Genomic DNA, 20810 nt, shown 5'->3' with positions numbered 1-20810 from the left:
CAATCTCATATTAATCTTGAGTACCTATACAGTAGTATTGCATACTTCGTATCTTCGAAGAGGATTTAGTTTGATCACATTTATAAAAGACAGATGCTGTACGATTATTTCCGAAAACAGGCGAGCCCTGAACGTGTTCATGGGGGGGGGGGCGGAACTAAAGCACGAGCACACAATACATCATCGCATTATCCCTGCATAACAGTTGATTCATTATAAGTTTGTGTTGTTTACCTTATGCACGTACACACCGATTGCCAACAAAACACAGACATTTGACTCAGTTTCACTTACCACGTGCGGATCATGTCCGGCATCTTTTAGCGCTGGGACCGCCGCGCCATCTATCAGTTTAAAACGATCTCCGAATCCAGAGTTATATCCACCGTTTATATAACATTCATCACCCAAATGCAGTGAGCAAACAAACACAGCTGAATATCGCGAACGAAGGAGCGCATTGATGGCCGTGCTCTTTCTCCCACTCTCCATGGTTGACGCATGGGCGTGCTCTTTCATCTCGCTCTCGCTAGTGTGCCTTTCCAGTAGAATTGTTCAATAAGAGAAAAGTTGTTATGTAAGGGAATTTCATGTTCGAAAAAAACTTTACGAAACCTATACTTACCCTGGTGGAGTGTATCAAGCACAGAAATACTACGTCATACGTCCAACTTGATTTTTTTGACAGGTTGACCATGTCAAACACGAGAAGACAGCACGTTTAGCATTGTAAAGAAGTCAGAATGCATGAATCACCTTTGCACGACTCCTTTAAAGACTTTTGATTCTTGACTTTTGAGTAATTTCTGCTGAAACAGACCTTGGACTTGACGGAAATTGATAAAATACTGCAGTCTAGGGCACATAAACTCTCATATACACTTAATATTTCTCAAGCGCTTCAACGCCGCAGACAAATGTCAAATGAGATTCTTCAATCTCAAAGCAATTTAAAAGATTGTGTGTAAACAGTGTTGCAGTCTTTTAAATATATATATATATTTTTGGTTGTGTGTGTACATACAAACATATTGTTGTACACACTACTGGCACTGAAGAGTGTTTAAGTCTGTGCGGCCACAGGCTGAGATGTAACAACTGTGAGACTCTCTCACTCCATCTTTCACTCATGCTCGCTCTACCACTTCTCTCTCATTTTTTTTTGCTTCACTGAGCCCAATTCAACCCGAACTGCCGCCACATTGTCCTCTCAGAGACTGAAACAGTGTGATGGGCAGATGATTGTAGTGGAAATTGAGGGAAGTATGTACGTGCATTATTGTGTGTGTTGCGTTGTGTATGTGAGTGGTTATAGAAATAGTTGCTCTGGTTTGTTTCTTTTGATTGACAAATTTATTTTTGATTTAATGCATTGAATTAATTTAGTGCCAAGCAATTACTTTATTGATTATGATTTTTAATCAGTGTTTTCGTTTGTATCTTTAAAACAATACATTTAACTGAGAAGCAATAACAATCACTCACTCACTCATAAAAAAAAATAATACCCATAAATATCTTTAATAATACAAAAATATAAAAAAACTATTTTTATAATTTGATTTGTAAATAGTCTTTTGTACTATTAAATATGTGTGCTTGTAAGATATTTCTTGCTCTTATTCTGTTGTGATGTAAATCTTGTTAATCTAATTACATTACACATATTTAATTAATCTCATAAGATATCAAGTTAATTATGGCAGCATTAATAATTATTAATGTGATTTTAATCACATAGCCAACTATACATCTACAGTATACATAAGGTTAAGATAACCTTGTGTTTTCAGAGGCAAATAAAACTGAGCTTCTTACAGAAAGTGACTTTGTGCAAGTCAATGATTGGAGAGAGACTGCATCGCAGTTTCTCTCCAGCTGGCTACAACACAGATCATTGACTGGGGTCAATACCCGAAGGGCTTGATCTGCTAACACAAACAGATGCATCGATTAGACAAACATCAGCAAGTATCATCACATCTACACAACATGACTAATTGAACATGGCTAACTTCTTCCATGGGTTGTATTCATAAGCACCTGTGGCTGCACATTATGATTGTAATTTTTTTTTAGTTTTATTGTTCAATATAATAATTAAATTACTTGAATTATAGAATGAATTGGCTAATATTTGTAGTTTTCATGGAATTTTTTAGCTATTTTCTTTTGTGCTTTTGCCATTTTTAATGTGATTTTTTTTCTTTAAATATTGCCAAATGCTTTTTTTTATTGATGTGTTTTTATTTCAGTTTTAGTTTTCGTTTACTTTTTATTTTCCCCAGTTATAGTGCGCTTACTTATTCAGTTTATTGCTAAGGCAAAATTGTTTCTATTAGTTATAAGATTTTCATTTATATTTAGTCATTTAGCAGACGCTTTCATCCAAAGCGACTTACAGAGAGTTCAGCGAGCAATGAGCGATATGTCATACAGGAGCAATAATACAATAGGTGCCAATACAAAGTTACTAGTTTCAACAAAAGCCAGACCAATACCTGTTGAGAGAAAGAGGCCTATATTTTGTTTGAGTTCAATTAATAGAAATGCTTTAATAGTTTTAGTTCTAACTAAAACCATTAGCTATAGTGCTAACAAACTTTCGAGTCTCATACTGTAATTGTTATAGATTTATTGCCATAATTGAGTGACAATAAACTACAATCAAATTGGCTTTGTCATTTGAACGTACTTTTTTACATTACTTCAACTTCAAAATAAGTGATTGCAACTTATTTTTATTATTTACAGCAACTCACCGCTGTTTAAAATAAAAAACAGAATAAAATGACTTCAAAAGCCAATTTGATTATACCTAAAACGGCAGCAAAAATAATTTTACGGTAGTCATCCAGTATTTTTTTGAGGCATCATGTGAGCTACTGATGCTTGGGCCTAAATTGGCTGACATCATATGTCATAGTTATATGCAGTGTTGGGTAAGTTACTCTGAAAAAGTAATGAATTACTAGTTACTAATTACATATTCAATAGTGTAATTAGATTACTTTACAAATTACTCTCTCCAAAAAGTATTTAATTACTTATTACTAATTACTTTCTATATCCTTCATCAACCTTGATTAGAATTGATTCAAGGATAGACAAGAAACGGCTCGTTTAATTCATTCAAATGATTAATAAATAACTTCATAAATTATTCTTATTAACTGACCAAAGTATACAAATGTGAGAAGAATACATTAAAGCATACATTTTAAAGTTAGACTTATAATTTTTGTCATTTCCACTATTGAATATATTACACAAAGTATTTAGTTCAATTACATTAGAAGTAACTGTAATTAAATTACAGAAAAAATAAGAGTAATACCTTACTTTACTTTTTCTAAGGAAAAGTAATTAAATTACTTAGTAACTAGTTACACCCAACACTGGTTATATGTACTGCATAACTGAATAGCCCATGAATATAAAACTGTAAAAAAAATCAGACCTCAAGATTTTACATTGACTTAGAATCACACCTTTAGCAAATGAAAACAAAAGATGCAACAAGTCACTATAAAAGTTTGAGTTGAGGTCTGCATTTTTTACAGTGAAGTTATGTGGATGTTCATAACCAAACTGAAGTAAACTTGAAAACTCTTTTGAGAACATTTCTTTGCCTGAAAGCTCTGCTGCACGTATGAGGTTTACTTGTTCCTTCAATGTGCCAAATACAACAAAACCAAGATAGATCTTGACCAGCATAAGCTATTATGTCTTGCTGGGTCCAGTAATGTTGTCCTTATTATCTATTACGTATCCTCACAGACGTTCCTGTCTGTGTCCCTCAGACTGTCCATCACAGTCTGTCATTGGCAGTGATCTGATATTTGATGGCATTGTGTCCTGGTTACTGAATGGTCTGGCTATAGCCTAAAAGACACCTGAGGCAGACCAGCCCAGCCCAGACCTATGGAAATGCAAGAATGACAAGAAAAGAAGTCTATTCATGGCTTGAACTGAAAAGGAAAATCTATTTTTGAAATCAATGCTTGTTATTTACAGTTTGTTCACTGGGGGGTTCCTGGAAGCCATCTTTTCAAATTTCTTTCCTAGAAAACACAGCCACATTTCCTCAATTTTAACAAGTGACCAGATTATGAGCGCACTGTGTCTAAAAGAGGGGTCCAGAAGTGTGACACCACCAGTGACCACTTTTATTTTGCATTCTTGTCTAGGTAATATATCATTGCAAATTATACTGTCGGTATACAGATGAATTAAAAAATGTACATGTATTTAAGTGTCTTAGTATTTAGTTTTGCGGGTGATGCATGTTAACACAACATTTAAAAAAAAAATGAATATGAAATTTGTGATTTTCAAATATTATATTGATAATTTTTTATATAAAATATTTAATTTATATAAATATTTAATTATTTATATTTTCTATGAGCACTGTTACTTCCATTTTTTATCAAACCTAAATTTCTCAGATTTTTGTAATCGTCTGGCATTAAAAATAAACCTAAAATATGTAACGTGGTTTCAAATTCAGCTCCAAATGTTGTTTTTTATGCAAGGCAAGATTACTTTTATGTTAAAGTTAAATGCTTTTATTTGCTTATTCTAAGTCACCATTTCAATTTTAACAATTTTATCTCCATATTATATGCACCATGTGCTTGTAATGTGAAGAAATTGGGTTTGCTATCCGGAAGCAACATCATGCAATTTAGTGTTCAGCAACCCGGCTCTCCATCCGAGCCTTGTGAGCCAGCTGCGGTGCATAATGGTCATTCTGGTCTTCCCTACTGGAGGGGAAATCCCCAGGACAGATGCTTAATATATTTTTAAAAGCGCACAGCTTGTCTTCATAATTACACAGCGAGGTTGTGCAGAATAAAGGAGCGTTTGCGACGCATCTCGATGGCGGGCTGATAGAAGCCAAGCGAGGATAGAAATGGCCTGCAGGTGTGAGAATACACTTACTGCATTCCAAATGTGCAAAGATGAGCATTAATGAGCTGTGGGAAGAGCGAGAGAGATTGATCTCCAGTATCAGAGTCCCATTAGACCCGCAAAGCCTTGATTTCACACTCAATTATTGGTCTTTGGCCGGATGACAGGTTTATGGGTTCATAGACTGTGCATAGATTTATGATGAGGGTAAAACCAGTTGTTCCTAATGAGACCCTCGGCAAAGCACGACATCCATCCTGATTATTTTGCCAGAAGTGTTAGTAGTTTCAGCTTCAACACGTGAAGTGAAAGTTTTCGTTATGATTTAGAAGTTTAAACAGATGTTGTCTGCAATAAACGACCTCTTATATTTTGGGCTCGCCTGATATTTGCGTCTTTAAAGTGTGAAGTAAGTTTAAAAACATTTAAATGAAGAAGAAATTATATAAATGTCAGAGCTACTTTTCATTGTAGCTGTGGAAAGCTTTACAGCAAGCAACAGTTCTGCAGCATTAGGAAACGCATTGGGCCTCGTAACGTAACAATGAAGCATTTATTTTTTAGATTAAGGTTACACATTGGTTAATGTAATGTTATTTTTGTTCTTAGAACGTTTGCTAATGTCCAAAATGTAATGGTCAGTTCTGTAAAAGTATGAAGTAAGTAATAATCGCAGATCACAGAATAAATCCAAACGTGAAGAAATCTAAAATCAGGAAATCTGAAGTGTTTTTATAAAGTGTCAGTGTATGAGTTATAAACCTTGAAACATGCTGTTGATGTTATATTCACAAAAACAGGAAGTTAAGTTGGGCATATTGAGTGGCTCCTCCCCCTTTTATCTAGTTACCCTATAGCCTGGAATGTGATGAGAAGCGCAGAAACATGTCACAAAAATTGTTTTCCATATTGGCAGAAGTGAGAGATTGCACATTTGAAATGCTTATGTCTTTTGAATGCACATTTAGTCAATGTTTTTGAAGAACGCTTGTTTATAGATACAGTCATTTTCACTTGGGATTTTTTGTCATCGTTGCCATTTCTGCTCCTTTACAATGATCTTACAAGGAGCTTCTCTTCTTCCAGGATAAAATGGATCATTTACTGTATGGGATTTTCTGTCCTCTCTTCCTTCCTCTCACAACAGCCAGACTTAAAAAATGCCAGACAACAGCACACCGTTTCTCTCATCAGGAAGAGAGGAGGAAGGACCACTGTAAGAGAAAAAGAGGAAGTGTGAAGGGGATCTATGGGTGCCAGTGGATACAGTTGAAAACCGCTTGGCAGCTCTGTGTGTCTTCTTCAGCCGCTTTTTCACCTCCCTGCGTCTTTTCCCAAGCATCCGGCCGTGGCGGCTCACGACGAGATCGGGATGCAGGATGTGGAGATTTTCACAGTTGTTTTAGTAAAGTTTGCAGCCGAACCCTCAAGGACACAACCTCTTCTTCACTGGGTGTGCTTTGTTCTGCTGTCTATTGATCCGAGAAAATAAGATCTCTCTCTTTCTCTCCGCAACACACCAAGGTTATTTCTCCTTGTGTAAACTTTATCTTCGACCTTTACTTCACATCTGAGCGGCTTGGCAGCTTAATCTAAATCTTGTTGAATAGGTCACTGCCTTTGAACCTCCGTCCATTCAAAACCAGTGGCATTGCCAATAAAACCGGTTTCAAGTAAATTGTTCTCATGCAGTTTTTGTAGTGTCATTTGTAACATTCAGGCAGCTTATAATAGATTTTATTGAACAGTCCTTTCTTTAGATCAAAGTGTTTGTTCAGAATATAAGGTTTTGTCTTTAGCAGCGATGCCTTGATCTTTCTGAACAAAGAGGATGTGCAACTATGTTTTCTAGATTTTCTAGAGAGCAACTTAAATTTCTGGGACATCATTGACTAATATCGTAGGAAAAATGACAATGGTCAACAGTGCCCTAGAATGGTTTGCTCTCCTAAATTCTTTAAAATATGTCATTTTGTGTTCAACAGAACTACTATGATGTCCCAGAAATGTCAGTAGCTACTATTTTTACAAATATCATTCTTTGTGTTCAAGAACAACAGAACAAAGAAATGTATACAGGTATGGTAAAACTAGCGGGTGAGTAAATGGTGACAGAATTTTCAATTATGGGTGGAGCATCCCTTTAAGCTTGGCCCAGACGGATTGTCCTCTTTGGGACCGTAAATGACTCTGGGTGGAAAATTAGGCAAAAAAACGAATACAATCTTCTCACGTTTTTAACATTCAGAAAGGCGACTGAAAACCTGAGGTGATAAATAAAATATGTGACCGACACTCCATGCTGTGTTTTAATTTGTTTCAGCATCCAAAGGAAGCAAGGACCGAATGTCTGGCACTGCTGGACTTGTTCCGTAGGGCCGCTGGCACTCGACATTGCCCTCTAGAGACTCACATATAAACTAACATGAGGATGAGCTGGACACTTTCCCAGACGGACCATGAGGAGAGCTATTAGATTCTATACAAGACACATGAATGAAACATGCACTCTGAAAGACAGACGGATCGGTATGTGTTCCAATAAACTCCAGTGGAAGCCACGGAGTGACCTTTTGGTCTGTGCCCCATACTGTTGACTTTTGTGCAATGCCTGAATGGAAGGGAAGTTTGCTAAGAAGTGCCGTTTGCCTTGTGTTGTTTTCTGAGAGGGCACTGCTAACACAGAGATCGATACGGACCGGAGTAAAAGGGAACCCATGCAGTTACACGCCCGGCTCTCCCTGAAGGTATTTTGCACTTACTAAGACAAACATCACTGTATGATTTATGCATTCACAATCTGGGTGAATCTCACGAAAGCTCTTGAACGAGACTGTGTTATATTTGACCCCAAAATCAAAAGAAAAAATATATTTTTTATTATATCAATATCTTAAACACACCCCTCCTCCCCCAATACTAATTTCTGTAAGGAAAAAATAAATTCATTTAAAAATAAAAGAAAGAAAATAAATTATTTATTAATGCCTAATGTAACAGTAATGACAATTACAGGCAAACATTTGAAAATTGGCATGTAATATTTTTATATATATAAATGATTAGATATTAGGTTACATATAAGATTATACATTATATTATATACAGTATTTAATTTCCTTTCCTTTCAACAGGACTTAGATGTTATCATGCGATTCATGCGAATCCACCAAAATCCAGACAGTTGTTATAGTACTTACTTGCATGCAAAAATAGAGAAAGGAACTGTGTTTGTGTGTACTGAACCGAACAAGATGTTATTAGGTTTCCAAACCGAAGCGTTAAATTCTCAAGATAAGGCAATACATCATGAATACCAATCTTATCAGCTGTAATCACACACAAGAAAGAGCGATGTATCATGGGTAATGCCTTAACTTCTGACATTAAGCCTCAACTTGATGTCTTCAATCTACAGACTTGATCTAAAATATATACGGCACTTGAAGGAGTATTTCACTGTCAAAGAGCCTGAAGGGACCCGAGAGAGATCGGGGAGCGGTGAAGAGAGACCAACGACTGTGGCCGGGGGTTTGAGAAACCCCTTTTCTCTTCTTGTCACTCTTCACATGTCAGTGTTAGACATTGTGGAATGACACTGTGAAAAATATGGTCTCCCGCTGAGAGCGTGCGTGCATAACAACAATACGGGACACCCGTCACTACAGTCCCTGTATGTGGGCAAACAGAGGGGGTAGAAAAAGCCTTTCTGAGAATCTGAGTGTGGAAGTAGAGTCCATAATAATAGGTCATCAGGTCTGGATGTGTGCACCTGGGTCCTATCGAAGCAGCTCCAGTCCACAGCTGGAAGAAACAATAGTGTCATTAAACCTCCCAAATCATCACAGCCACAGATAACCCTACTTGGGTGTCTCAGAATGTGCATGTTTTGACTAAGCGCCTTTTAGGAATGAATGCAGCACCTGCTTGCAAACATGTCACAAATGCGGAAAGGAAAATGAGAACATAGACGAAAAATAACCCACCCACACCGAGACAGATTATTGTGCGATGGATGACATTCACGAACGCCACGCCAGGTACCTTTTGATCGAGCATCTCTTAAATAAAGCTGCCATCTCTCTCTACAGGGTTCGATGTGCATTCAGTCTCTCTCGTGTGGACAAGCCTGACAATACATTGTGTTTTAAAACAGCAGATACTCTTATCAAACCCAACCTGACTTTTTTAAAGACGTGTTTCCATTAAGGAAATGCCAAAGGGGAAAGGATCTGTTTCTATCCAGAGAAAGCATTTATCACATCTCCTCTTGTTTTAGGTGGGGTCTAAGAACCTTGTCTATCATACAAGCCTGAGGACAAGCTTTAAAATGAATGACAATGACCGGAGTATTCATTTAAGTATTCTTGTAGCTTAACCTATAGAGAATTGGGCTAGCAACACAAAGGGCATGGGTTTGATTCCAGGGAACCTATAAAAATGTGTAGCTTGAATAAAGTAAGGCCTGCATAGATGTTTACATAGCGTGAGGAGGCGCGTTCGTTCTCTTTGGCCATTACGTTGCGTCTTCTGCGTCATAATCTTCGAGTTTTAAGCAACGTGCGTTCGTTAAAATAGCTAAAGCTTTAAAAACACATTTCTGGAGACGCATGAGCACTGCTTCTTAGTCTTGCTGTTTACGCACTGTTTGTCTGTTTTAAGGGATATTGCGTTCTTGTGCGTCCTGGCTTAAAGACGAAGTGTGGGGTAAACAAAACAGACTACATATCAATTTTAAAACAGTCGTTTGTAGTCTACACTTTAAGTTCTTAAACACTTCTCTTATATTTCGTTATGATATATATTGCTGTTTTTGCATGTTAAACCTTTTCTTGCTTATTTCAAAGGGGCATTTAAACGAGGCGCGTCCTTGCGTCCGTTTTTGTAAATTTGTTGACGTGCGTGTCAAAACCATACAACTTTTAAAAAGAAACACAATTTCCCCGCGTTCAGATTCCTTATGCTGCGTTTAACTGTTTGAATGCTATTACGCGTCCTGTGTTAACGCCCCCAACACCTGCAGAGCGCGGATGGGAAATACCAGGAGCTGCTGCTCGGGCTCAGACTAAATATAGATAAATCTCAAGGGAACCCCACGTTCTGAGGTTTTATATTTCCTTGTTTTCGTGCCATCGTTATTCTTTTCTACGTTTCAAGAGAAACATACCTTAATCTCCAATCTCTACACGCGTAGAGCGAATTTTTTTTAAACAATTGGGCACTCTGTATCCAACAAGTGCACGCCGCCCTTGAAGCTCGACTGCGCTTTTTGAGAAGCGGTTTACGCGAAAACAATCAGTTGGAGATGTCTGCCTTACGAACTGGAGGTAGAATCGATCGACTCGCTTAAGGGTCGCCACCGCGCGCGTACTTTTGTCGCAGTGATAAAATGCGTGTTTGGATGATGCGTGCGCGTCTGCGATGGACCCTCCGTATTATTATTACTTACAAGGAGCTCTAGAGCCTAGAGACATTGTGGATTTCTCCAATTTTAAGATTGAAAGCATCAAATCGCTGTGACCTGCGAATATTTGTAAATTCCCACACCTGGTTTCTTGGAGAGGGCTGCGCAATTGCGCGCGCTGCGAGTTTACTATCGGACCTTTCCATGGGATTCTCTCTCCTATATAGGATCTCAGATTTCCGTGCGTCTTCTCCAGTGAGGGATTCAGTCTGATCGAATGGACGAAGGCTTTCCAGCCAAGTGATAAAGTTGCGTTCTGGACTGTAAATCATATATGAGGATCGACACACAAGTGCTGTCCAACACAGACCGCAGAAATGCCTATGCATCCGGTGACTTCCACTTTGATGTACCGTGGGGTATGCACTATTCCAGATCTCCTTTCATACCGGGCACCGGTCAACCTTCCCGAGGATGAGGTTGAAGGTTAGTAAAAGACTCCTGATGGAACATTTATTTGTTTTATATGGATGTTGTGTTTAGGTATATAGGAACACTTAAAGTCTTTCTTGGGTAGCAATTGGTTCCTAAATAGACGTCAGGAGATGTTTTGTGCACCTGTTGGGGATGACACAGATATAGAAAGAAAGACCATTTTGACTTAATAGGAATGTTTTATTTGCTATAATCGCTGGTTTGTAAATGTTCTTTACATAAAGCAGGATCCATGGAGAGTCCACTTTAAACGCGTGGAAATCTCGTGTAGCCTACAGTATCACAGTGAGAACAGATCAGGGCAAATAAGACCCGTGGTTTATGGAGAGTGGGTCTGTTATGAAGCAGTAGAAAGATATTTGAATGTTATTCTGAATTTAAGACCCTTGCCGATGTGAACCTTCACTGCGTAATGCAACTAATCGAAATTTACACAATACACAAAACGTCTCACAATACAGCACGAACAGTTATTACTTTTAATACTTTTTAATATTTAATATGGTTTATTTGTTGATCTATTGTTTTAGATAGTTTATCTTGATAGAGCAGATGAATACAATTATTGGTCCTACTCAAAGTGTCTCAGTTGTGAATTCTGTCCAGAGTGATTTAGTTTGAACTTATTCAGTTTAAGTGCCTTAGAGAAATGCATTGCAATTCATTTATCAGGAGACTTTTCTATCAGGAAGCGATGTAAATCTAGTTAAATAAGATGCATACACCCTTAACTCTCGAAAACTTCTATCTAGATGCTCTGTTTTTAAAATGCATGATGACAAATAAAGGATGATGGTTGAAAGGTCATGTACAGTATATAGGTGTAGGTTATTTTTTTGTGTCACAGGTCGTCATTTCTGATCATACTGGATAGATTTTGTGACATTACCACTCTCACCGAGAGGTTAAATTGTCAAATTGTGGTTCTCCACACAGAGGCATTTACCCAGACGTTAACTGCCCTTGTCAAAGCGCCACACGCTTGACAATCAGACATCAGGCGTGTCTGCATTGTCATCAGAAGAGGTTGGCAGGAGGGAATAACGCGTGATTAGATTTGGTGCTATGGATGGATTTCATCACAGAGCTCAATGTCACAGGGAAAGTAAGGGTGCTGTCTGTGAGAGAACGCCAGCCTCTTCTGATCAAAGACGTTCAAACGGCACATGCTGGACTGATGATGCCCCTGGATCGAAAAAGCCTTCCTTTTCCATAGCTGAAATTAATTAATTAATTAATGTTCCCAAGTCTTTGTAAAAACAAACCAAATCATGTTGACAATTTTGCACTTGGAAGCCTAAGGGGCATTGTATGTATTTCTGTTAGTTTTTAATATTCAAGGTATGAGTAAAAATAATCTTTGCTGTAGCATGCACAAAAGCTGTCAAAAGAATGACTAACATCATATTGCGTTCTCAAATTTGACTTCATTGCCTTTTGCAAAATGTTTTCTTCTTTTATTGTCTTGTAAATGTTATAGCTGGCTTTCCTGATAATGTTGCAAATGATGTTTATAAGAACGCTGTAGGTTATTTTATGATAAAGTGCCAGTTTTCTAAACCAGCACGTACATCGCTCATGAAGCAGGACCTGTGCATAGCCTTGAGAGATGTCAGTGCTTCTTGAAGTAAACCTATTTAAAGTTCGAAATGATAAAAACCCTAAATTTATTGTGTGATATTTGTCTCTGATACCGTGCAAAGCAAAAAGATGTGAGGAACTTTTACATTTTACATACCGTTTCGTTTTTTTCCAGTCCATTCATGACAAAACATTGACAGCCAATAAAAAATCCCATTCCAATTTAAAGAGCCCATGCATTTAAAATGTAAAACTGCATTGCGCTTCTTGGAGTTAACAGGCTTTTACACTGATAGTTAGACCAAAAATGATTAGCAAATCCTCATTTAGTTTCCAACTTGGTTTTCATTTATCTGCAAAGACAAATTTATTTGAATATATGGCTGTTTCTTTGAATCAGTCCAATTTGTCAATACGTTTTATGAACTGGATCAAATGATCCAGTTTTCGACTTTAGAAAACATATAGAAACATAGTCATATGGTGCTTTTTGAAACTCAAAAGCTCCAGTCTCCATTGGGAATTCTTTCAAATCTTTTCCTTTTTGTTTCGTTGTATAAAAACGGTCATACGAGTTTGGAACAGTGTGCGTGAATGATTTTTGGGTGGACTGTTGCATTAAAGCACTATGACAAGTGTTTTCACGGAAATAAAACAGATTTATTTATCCGGAGCAGCATCACAGTTTGCATAAATTCTGCATGTAGTGAAAGAAATCCATGTTTTGCTGTCGTCTGTTTGCTCTCGGTGTGCTGGTAAAGAGAGATGAAATGACAGTTTGGCAGGTAGAGTGGTTTAGAAATAGACACACAACCAGAGGAGTGATTCACTCGAAGGTGTCTCACTGACAGACAAACAACAGAGCAAACAAACCTTTTACCAGCCAAGTTCAGCTTGCGCTTGCTCCGTCATATTTCTTCCTGTTCCAACTGCTGCGACAGGGTTTCACACAATAACATCTTTCATATGTCTTTCATATTGTGGCAGTCTCATCCTAAATCTTATCCATTTGTGAACAGGCTTGTTGGTTTACAGTCTGTATGTTGGACTTTATGCTGTGTGTGGCGTTGTCTACAAGCTAGAGATCATGGGTTGTCTCCATTTAAGGTCTTTTCGTTTTAAAACTGCTGGTTTCTGGTCGAATGAATTTAAAAAGTACAGACAGGATTCGACTGGAGTTATTGTTAAAATCCACTTTTATTATCATTCTGACTACTCTTGTTCTCCAAAACCTTTGATCTTTTTGTGCTGTTCACTTCTGACATAAATACGTTTCTTTCTTTACTTGCTTATTATTGGCTCGTTAGGCAAAATGTTGAACACTTGTAAGTCACTTTGGATAAAGTGTCCACTAAGTAAATAAATGCAAATGTAAAATCTGTTAAATTTACTGCATGTTCGTGTAGCGGCACAAATAAAACCGAAACTGCTAAGGAGCTGAGTGAGGAACTTCTTGACTCGCCAATCATCGTAATACTTGCATCTTCAGATTTATTAATCATGATGAACATAAGAAGTACGATATGGTGAACAAAAAAAAAGCACAAACATTCATAAATGTGCTATTGTGCTATTTTCAATGCCACATAAATCCTAAGTGGATGTGTGAAGGTTTGTATGCCTCTAAAAAAAATGTACATATAGTACATAAGATTTGTAGGCAATTTGTAAGCTATCCACATGGTAATATTGCATGTGTATGTATGAGTCTATCCAGACATAAAAAAATACACTTTACACACAAATATCCAAAATACTATAATGCAAACAAGTACACAAAGTTACCACCTGTACACTACACTGTAAAGTTTAGCCTTATCTTTATTCTGGCGTACGGTAACAGTGTGTAAAAAGATAATGAGCTCTCATTGTGGTCTTTAACACACTCGCTTGCAAACCACAGATGTATTTGAGATGCTATCAGAAGCAAACAAGCCTGCAACGGTACTGATGTTGTTAGCATCTCATTAGCAATTTCATAAGTACGTGAATAGCTTCAGATTAAAATAACAAGTTTGATCTCGACCACATGCGACAATTGGGCTGTCTGGACATGTAGGCTGTAATCCATATTTCACCTTTCCCAACGGAGTTACAACAATAGAAATAAACAAGTCCTCCATCTTTCAGCAGTAGCCGACTGACAAATATTGATCTGCAATCCAATAATAAAAAGTTATCAGTTATTGAGCAAGTGCATAAACAATCAGTGTTCAAAACTGTCTCCTTACATTTCCCTGATTTGCAACAATAAGATTATAATAATTATAATTTCAATATGAAATCATTTGACTTTAACCCACGAAAACATAAGCACATAAAGCAACCTGTAATCTAGATTTTCAATAGAGAGGCAAAGGAAACGGATTGAAACTTTAAACTGAGAAACTTTGGCAGCGAGAAACTTTGTTAATGTAAATCAAATTTAATTACTAAAGATACAATAAAAACTTCATAATCAAGACATTTTGTACCACTACACGCAGGGCCGTACGCAGGATGTTGGAAATACCGAGGTCCAAAAACTGAATTTGTCCCCCCCAAAAATGGACTTTCTTGATTTACATACAGTATGTGCATTTTAAAACGTTTGGAGTGCAAATTACATAACAATTGCTAAAACCATCTCTGTCTTTTCATGTTTATCAGTAATGAAAGTAAACACATGGTCAATTGATATTTTTATAAAAATACTAACAGATTGAAATACAAACTGTATTTCATAAAGGAACATAATGCATTTGGGTTTGAAATGACATAAAGGTAAGAGGTTTCCATTTTTGAGTGAACTGTCCCTTTAACTTTTTTGTGTAGCTACAGAAGTTGCAGACACTTAAGTTTTTATTAAAAATAGGTCAACTTAAAATAATATACAAACAGAATTAAAGAACGAGAATTTGTTTAAAAGTGATGCATTTGAATTATTTGCGAATCATATGGTTGTTTTAATAAGCTAACCACAACCTATAAACACACCCGTGTCAAAGCCACGCAGTTTAGCATGAACTAGTGGAGGTCTGGTAATGTTTTTGTCGATTCAAACGGACATTAAACACGTAAATGATATGTTTTCGGTGTTTTGTAGTTTGGATTACTGGATATTACAATCGGTCATTTCTCAGGTTTGTTGTTTAAAAGTTGACGCGCGTCAAGCACGCTCAAAACGAGAGTGTAAACTCCCGGGCGCTCTGAAAAGAGAAAGCGACGCAGTCAGCGTTTTGCACGCATTTTTAGACGCGACATGTGAATGGCCGCTAACATTTCTATAAAACATTAAACAGCTACTTACATCGCGCTCTTTCACAGTAGAAACTGAACTCGAGCTCGACTTCTGTCAATTGCAACTCACGCCTTCTTTCATTTGATTGGCCAACTCAATCAGATTGACACTTAAGAGCGCTGTTAAACAGTTGAGGTAGATCAGATCTGAGATCAGTTATCTAGGCGTTTTCTACTAAATTGGCAGTACTAAAAACAGTAACAAAAAAATGACCAAAACTACCGAGGTCTGGACCTCAGGGACCTCAATGGTGGGTACGGCCATGACTACACGCACAACCCAAAACTGTGCATGCATGCAAGTGTTCTTGTTCTTGAGCACTACATGTCAATATTGCACATATCAGAATGTTTCCAAGCAAACAAAAAAGCGCTAGAACAACACTTTATGTACTGACAGCAATGAATACTAATGCCATCACATTGTCTAATAACAGTCTAGTCAAAGGATCCCGTCTATTGCAGTCCAAACACACTGTTTTGATCTCCCCATCACAAATACCCTTAAACAAAATGGCACTCTGTTTGAAAAATAGGGGTTTGGCAGACCATTTTGGAAAAGCGTTGGAGCAGAACCCTCCTCTACTCCTCACCAGTGGGTATGTTGGTAATTGAAAATCAGTCTCAGTGCGTGTTAGTGTGTGTGTGTGTCTCCATGGACCAACCTGCCCTTCCACAGCACTACACAAGCAACTTTCCACATGATTTAGGACAGAGGTGCTTTATATACGGAGAATATTAACAAGTGCATACTCCACACAATCTCATGGCAATTTGTTATATTTTACATTTTAGCAAATTGGTGGCTAATTGATATGAATTTGTGCGACCTTTCCCCTGTGATGGTTGTGGATGGGACAGGGTTAGGGACCTTTTTCCTCCCTTATTTCTAATCGTATGTTTTTCTATAATTCACATCGTACAAATTCATACCACATCGCCACCTCATAAAACACTTACGTTTGGAGATCGGATTGAAATACTATGCACATGTTTTTTTTAGCATTACCACAATCTTCTGTATTGTATTATATTAATAGTACAACAAACCACAACATACAAACAACATTTTACTGCAAAGGTTTAAAACAACAGAATGTGGAAAAAATGCTTTTAAATAATAGCTATGTAAAAAGAAAGTTATCCTTCTTAAAGGTACAGTGTATGAAATTTAGCGGCATCTACTTTTTAAACTGTATTTCCACATACCGTGCATGTTTGTATCTCCTCTTTGCCCCGCCTCTCTGAAACGCGCGGATTTTTTATAAAGCTCATGGCTCTGAAAAGCGAGGTGTGCTATGATTGGCCAGTTAACCAGTGCGTAATGATTGGTCGAATACTGCAAACGTGTGACGGAAATGTAACGCCTCTTACCATATTTGGAACATCAGGTTCCTCTTCAATTGTACTGACAGGTACGCCCACCTTACTTGCGTATACATTTGGGCGGTCTTAGTCAAATCATACCACGAACTGATGTAGATTTGTGGGGGTGTGGATACACGAGGCGTTTCAGGCAGGTCTGGGTGAGCATTCGCTTTTAGATAGAATGCATCTTTTGTTCCCACACTTTAATTTTTGCAATTTTACGTGTCTAATACATGCATGGGCAACTTATAACACACCAAAGACACAGTAAAACACTTATTTGTGCAACATGACCCCTTTAAATATGCTTGAGTTATACTCACATAAAAGTTTAAGTATGTTTGGCCAATCTTTTAATAGAAATATACTTATAAGTTGTGTTCACTGTTTTGTTTAAGTAGAATATACTTGTTTACATACACACTGTTGTAAACTCTAGTTGGGTTTACAAAGTGTACTACACTGTTTGACTTAAAGTATACTTAAAACTTTTACCTTTTTAAGTGGGCCAATTTAGTCCCAAGTAGTACTATAATAGTACACTTACAAGTATACTACTAGGACATTGATATTAATATACTTACTGTATAGTAAATATAACAACATAATAAAATATTCCTAAACTTCACTAAATTATGCTTAGTAAAACTTGTGTGTGTACTTGAACTGTACTTGAGGTGAGGGTATAGACAAGGCAGTTGTAACCCTGCATTCATATGGGGCGTCAGCGTTAACGCTTGGCGGGGGGCGTGTCTGAAGCGTGGCCGATCTTCATTGTGACAACAGCCAATCACATTGTTCTCCGGTCTTGCATGAACGCAGTTGGCTAGCACCTGCACTAGGTTATTTGAATAAGGCGATCTTAGGCGATTCGGTTTCGGCAACGCATGACATCACCCATTAAAAGTATATGAGAAGTGTTGACGCTGACGCCCCGTGTGAATGCAGGGTAAGAGATATGATGAAAAAACAAATCATCTTCTCTGTCCACAATGTTTTATTGCACTTGTAAATGTATTCGTATGTCCTTTGTGTAACATGTCAAGTGTTAATGTTTATGTTTACAAGGATTAGACATAAGCTGGGATCCTGACTGGCAGCGTGATCGCTGCTTTAGGAGCTTATCCAGAGGAACGTTCGTCTGCATGCGCTTTGTGAATAACATTCGCCTCCGTAAGGTAGGGCTTAACTCTGACGGTGGGTGTAATGGGGGCGTAAGTTCATATAGGTCAAAAGCAGCTCTCTCAAAACATAAGCTTAAGTGAAGACTGTGCAGAGCAGAGAGGAATTTGTGATCAATTTTCCCCGGGAGCAAGAGCAAGGTTTAAAATGTAGGACGACTGGCAGTACACTGATTCTGAAGATGTCAAAAGACACGCGAGCATCACACATCTGTAAAAAATGATTAGTTGTTTTTTGTTGTTTCAACTTAAAAAAATAAGTTACATGGTTGCCTTAAAATTTTAAGTTAATTCAACTTAAAAATATTAGTTCACTTAATGAATTTGTTGCAAACTCGTTGTGTTGACTAATATTTTTAAGTTGAACTAACTTAAAATTTTAAGGCAACCAGGTAACTTATTTTTTTAAGTTGAAACAACAAAAAACAACAAATCATTTTTTACAGTGAGGGATGTCTGTGGTGTCTCGAAACTTTTATCTCTCTCATTCTCTCTCTCGCTCTTTTAAATCTCGTGACGGATTTTAGGAGCAATTTTTTAGACGGCAGATGAGCATTCCTTTGTGAACGTATGACAATGAATGCAGACGTCTGCTTTCCACCCGGAGTCAGACTGCCGTCATGCTGCAGTTATCAGGGCCAGAATTAACAAAAGCCAATCTCATTTAGTTCAGCTCTGCCAATGTCACTTTCAGCGTGGTCTTATAAAAACATGCACTTGAACGTGTGGTGATCCCAATTTCCTGAAATTCGTTTTTTATTCATATTTCTTAATGTACAGTACATGTACAGTATGTTGTAATGAGAGTCAGTGTTATATTGTGTATAGTCATGCTTATAGTAAAATACATTTTGACATACAGATTGTCACGAAAAAGTTAATTTATCAAGCAATTAAGTGTCATTTTGATCTAGAAGATAAAGTTTGTGATATGTGAGCTAAGGTTGTACTGTATTTGGTATCTACTGTATGGGAATTGAGGTGTGATATTCTTTGTGATTTTACAGATTTTTATAGTGATTTTAGTATTATTTTTGATTTTACAGTTTTGGTGCATTAATGACATTTTGACCTCTTTTTCAAAACTGCATTAAATCTCAGTCTATAGAAACTTTATTCAAAAAAGTTAAATGTTAAGTATACTACAAAGAAAAGAAGCGTTGCTGCCACATTTATTCAAATTTCCTTTACAAAAATTAAACTCTGTTTTATATATTTACAAATTTATTAGACCATCTGTTTTAAAATACCTGTGATATTAAAGAGATAAGACAAATATTTTAGGAATCTGTCAAACACTTCAGAAAAACTATACGCAGCAGAAGAGGTACCATAACACACGTTGTTCCAGGAAATCTTTCTTTTGCTGATCTTCAAGCCTCCTCGGGCATTTTAATGACAATAAAGTATATTTAAAATGATAATGTTTGACGGTGTTGTTTTTTCAAATGCACGTTATAAGCGACTCAAACTCGCACTACTTTCAGATCGAGCAGCATTTCCTACCGATCCCAGAGACGTGCTTCACGGACAAACTGAGCATGAAACATAATCGCAGACTTTGCGATATCGCTCTAGACAGGTCGGTTTACGCAAAATTTTGTGTTAATCTCAGCCCAAGTAACATTTAACCATTAAAAAACATTCAACATAAATTATACGAATTATAAAAAATAACTGTAATTGGGCATCCTAATATACAGTGTATATATATACACTCACCTAAAGGATTATTAGGAACACCTGTTCAATTTCTCATTAATGCAATTATCTAATCAACCAATCACATGGCAGTTGCTTCAATGCATTTAGGGGTGTGGTCCTGGTCAAGACAATCTCCTGAACTCCAAACTGAATGTCAGAATGGGAAAGAAAGGTGATTTAAGCAATTTTGAGCGTGGCATGGTTGTTGGTGCCAGACGGGCCGGTCTGAGTATTTCACAATCTGCTCAGTTACTGGGATTTTCACGCACAACCATTTCTAGGGTTTACAAAGAATGGTGTGAAAAGGGAAAAACATCCAGTATGCGGCAGTCCTGTGGGCGAAAATGCCTTGTTGATGCTAGAGGTCAGAGGAGAATGGGCCGACTGATTCAAGCTGATAGAAGAGCAACTTTGACTGAAATAACCACTCGTTACAACCGAGGTATGCAGCAAAGCATTTGTGAAGCCACAACACGCACAACCTTGAGGCAGATGGGCTACAACAGCAGAAGACCCCACCGGGTACCACTCATCTCCACTACAAATAGGAAAAAGAGGCTACAATTTGCACGAGCTCACCAAAATTGGACAGTTGAAGACTGGAAAAATGTTGCCTGGTCTGATGAGTCTCGATTTCTGTTGAGACATTCAAATGGTAGAGTCAGAATTTGGCGTAAACAGAATGAGAACATGGATCCATCATGCCTTGTTACCACTGTGCAGGCTGGTGGTGGTGGTGTAATGGTGTGGGGGATGTTTTCTTGGCACACTTTAGGCCCCTTAGTGCCAATTGGGCATCGTTTAAATGCCACGGCCTACCTGAGCATTGTTTCTGACCATGTCCATCCCTTTATGACCACCATGTACCCATCCTCTAATGG

At 37.5% G+C, this 20810-nt stretch overlaps 1 protein-coding gene across 2 annotated transcripts in view; it reads left to right on the top strand.

Moving 5' to 3' along the window:
• Window positions 1-20810, top strand: part of LOC130548620 (calcium-binding protein 7) — a 38694-nt gene that overhangs the window by 373 nt on the left and 17511 nt on the right. Inside the window, exons 2-4 of one of the 2 annotated variants that reach the window (XM_057325513.1) lie at window positions 7241-7446; window positions 7585-7664; window positions 10549-10807. In XM_057325513.1, coding sequence (XP_057181496.1) covers window positions 10699-10807 — 109 coding nt within the window. In that variant the 5' untranslated portion in view covers window positions 7241-7446; window positions 7585-7664; window positions 10549-10698. Of the gene's footprint in view, window positions 1-7240; window positions 7447-7584; window positions 7665-9948; window positions 10808-20810 lie in introns of those variants that run through there. The other variant, XM_057325502.1, reaches the window with a different exon arrangement.

This window comes from Triplophysa rosa, linkage group LG2 (assembly GCF_024868665.1).
Source record: "Triplophysa rosa linkage group LG2, Trosa_1v2, whole genome shotgun sequence".
Lineage (NCBI taxonomy): Eukaryota > Metazoa > Chordata > Actinopteri > Cypriniformes > Nemacheilidae > Triplophysa > Triplophysa rosa.
Note: the sequence above shows the minus strand (reverse complement) of the source record. Positions and strands in the feature narration are given on the sequence as shown.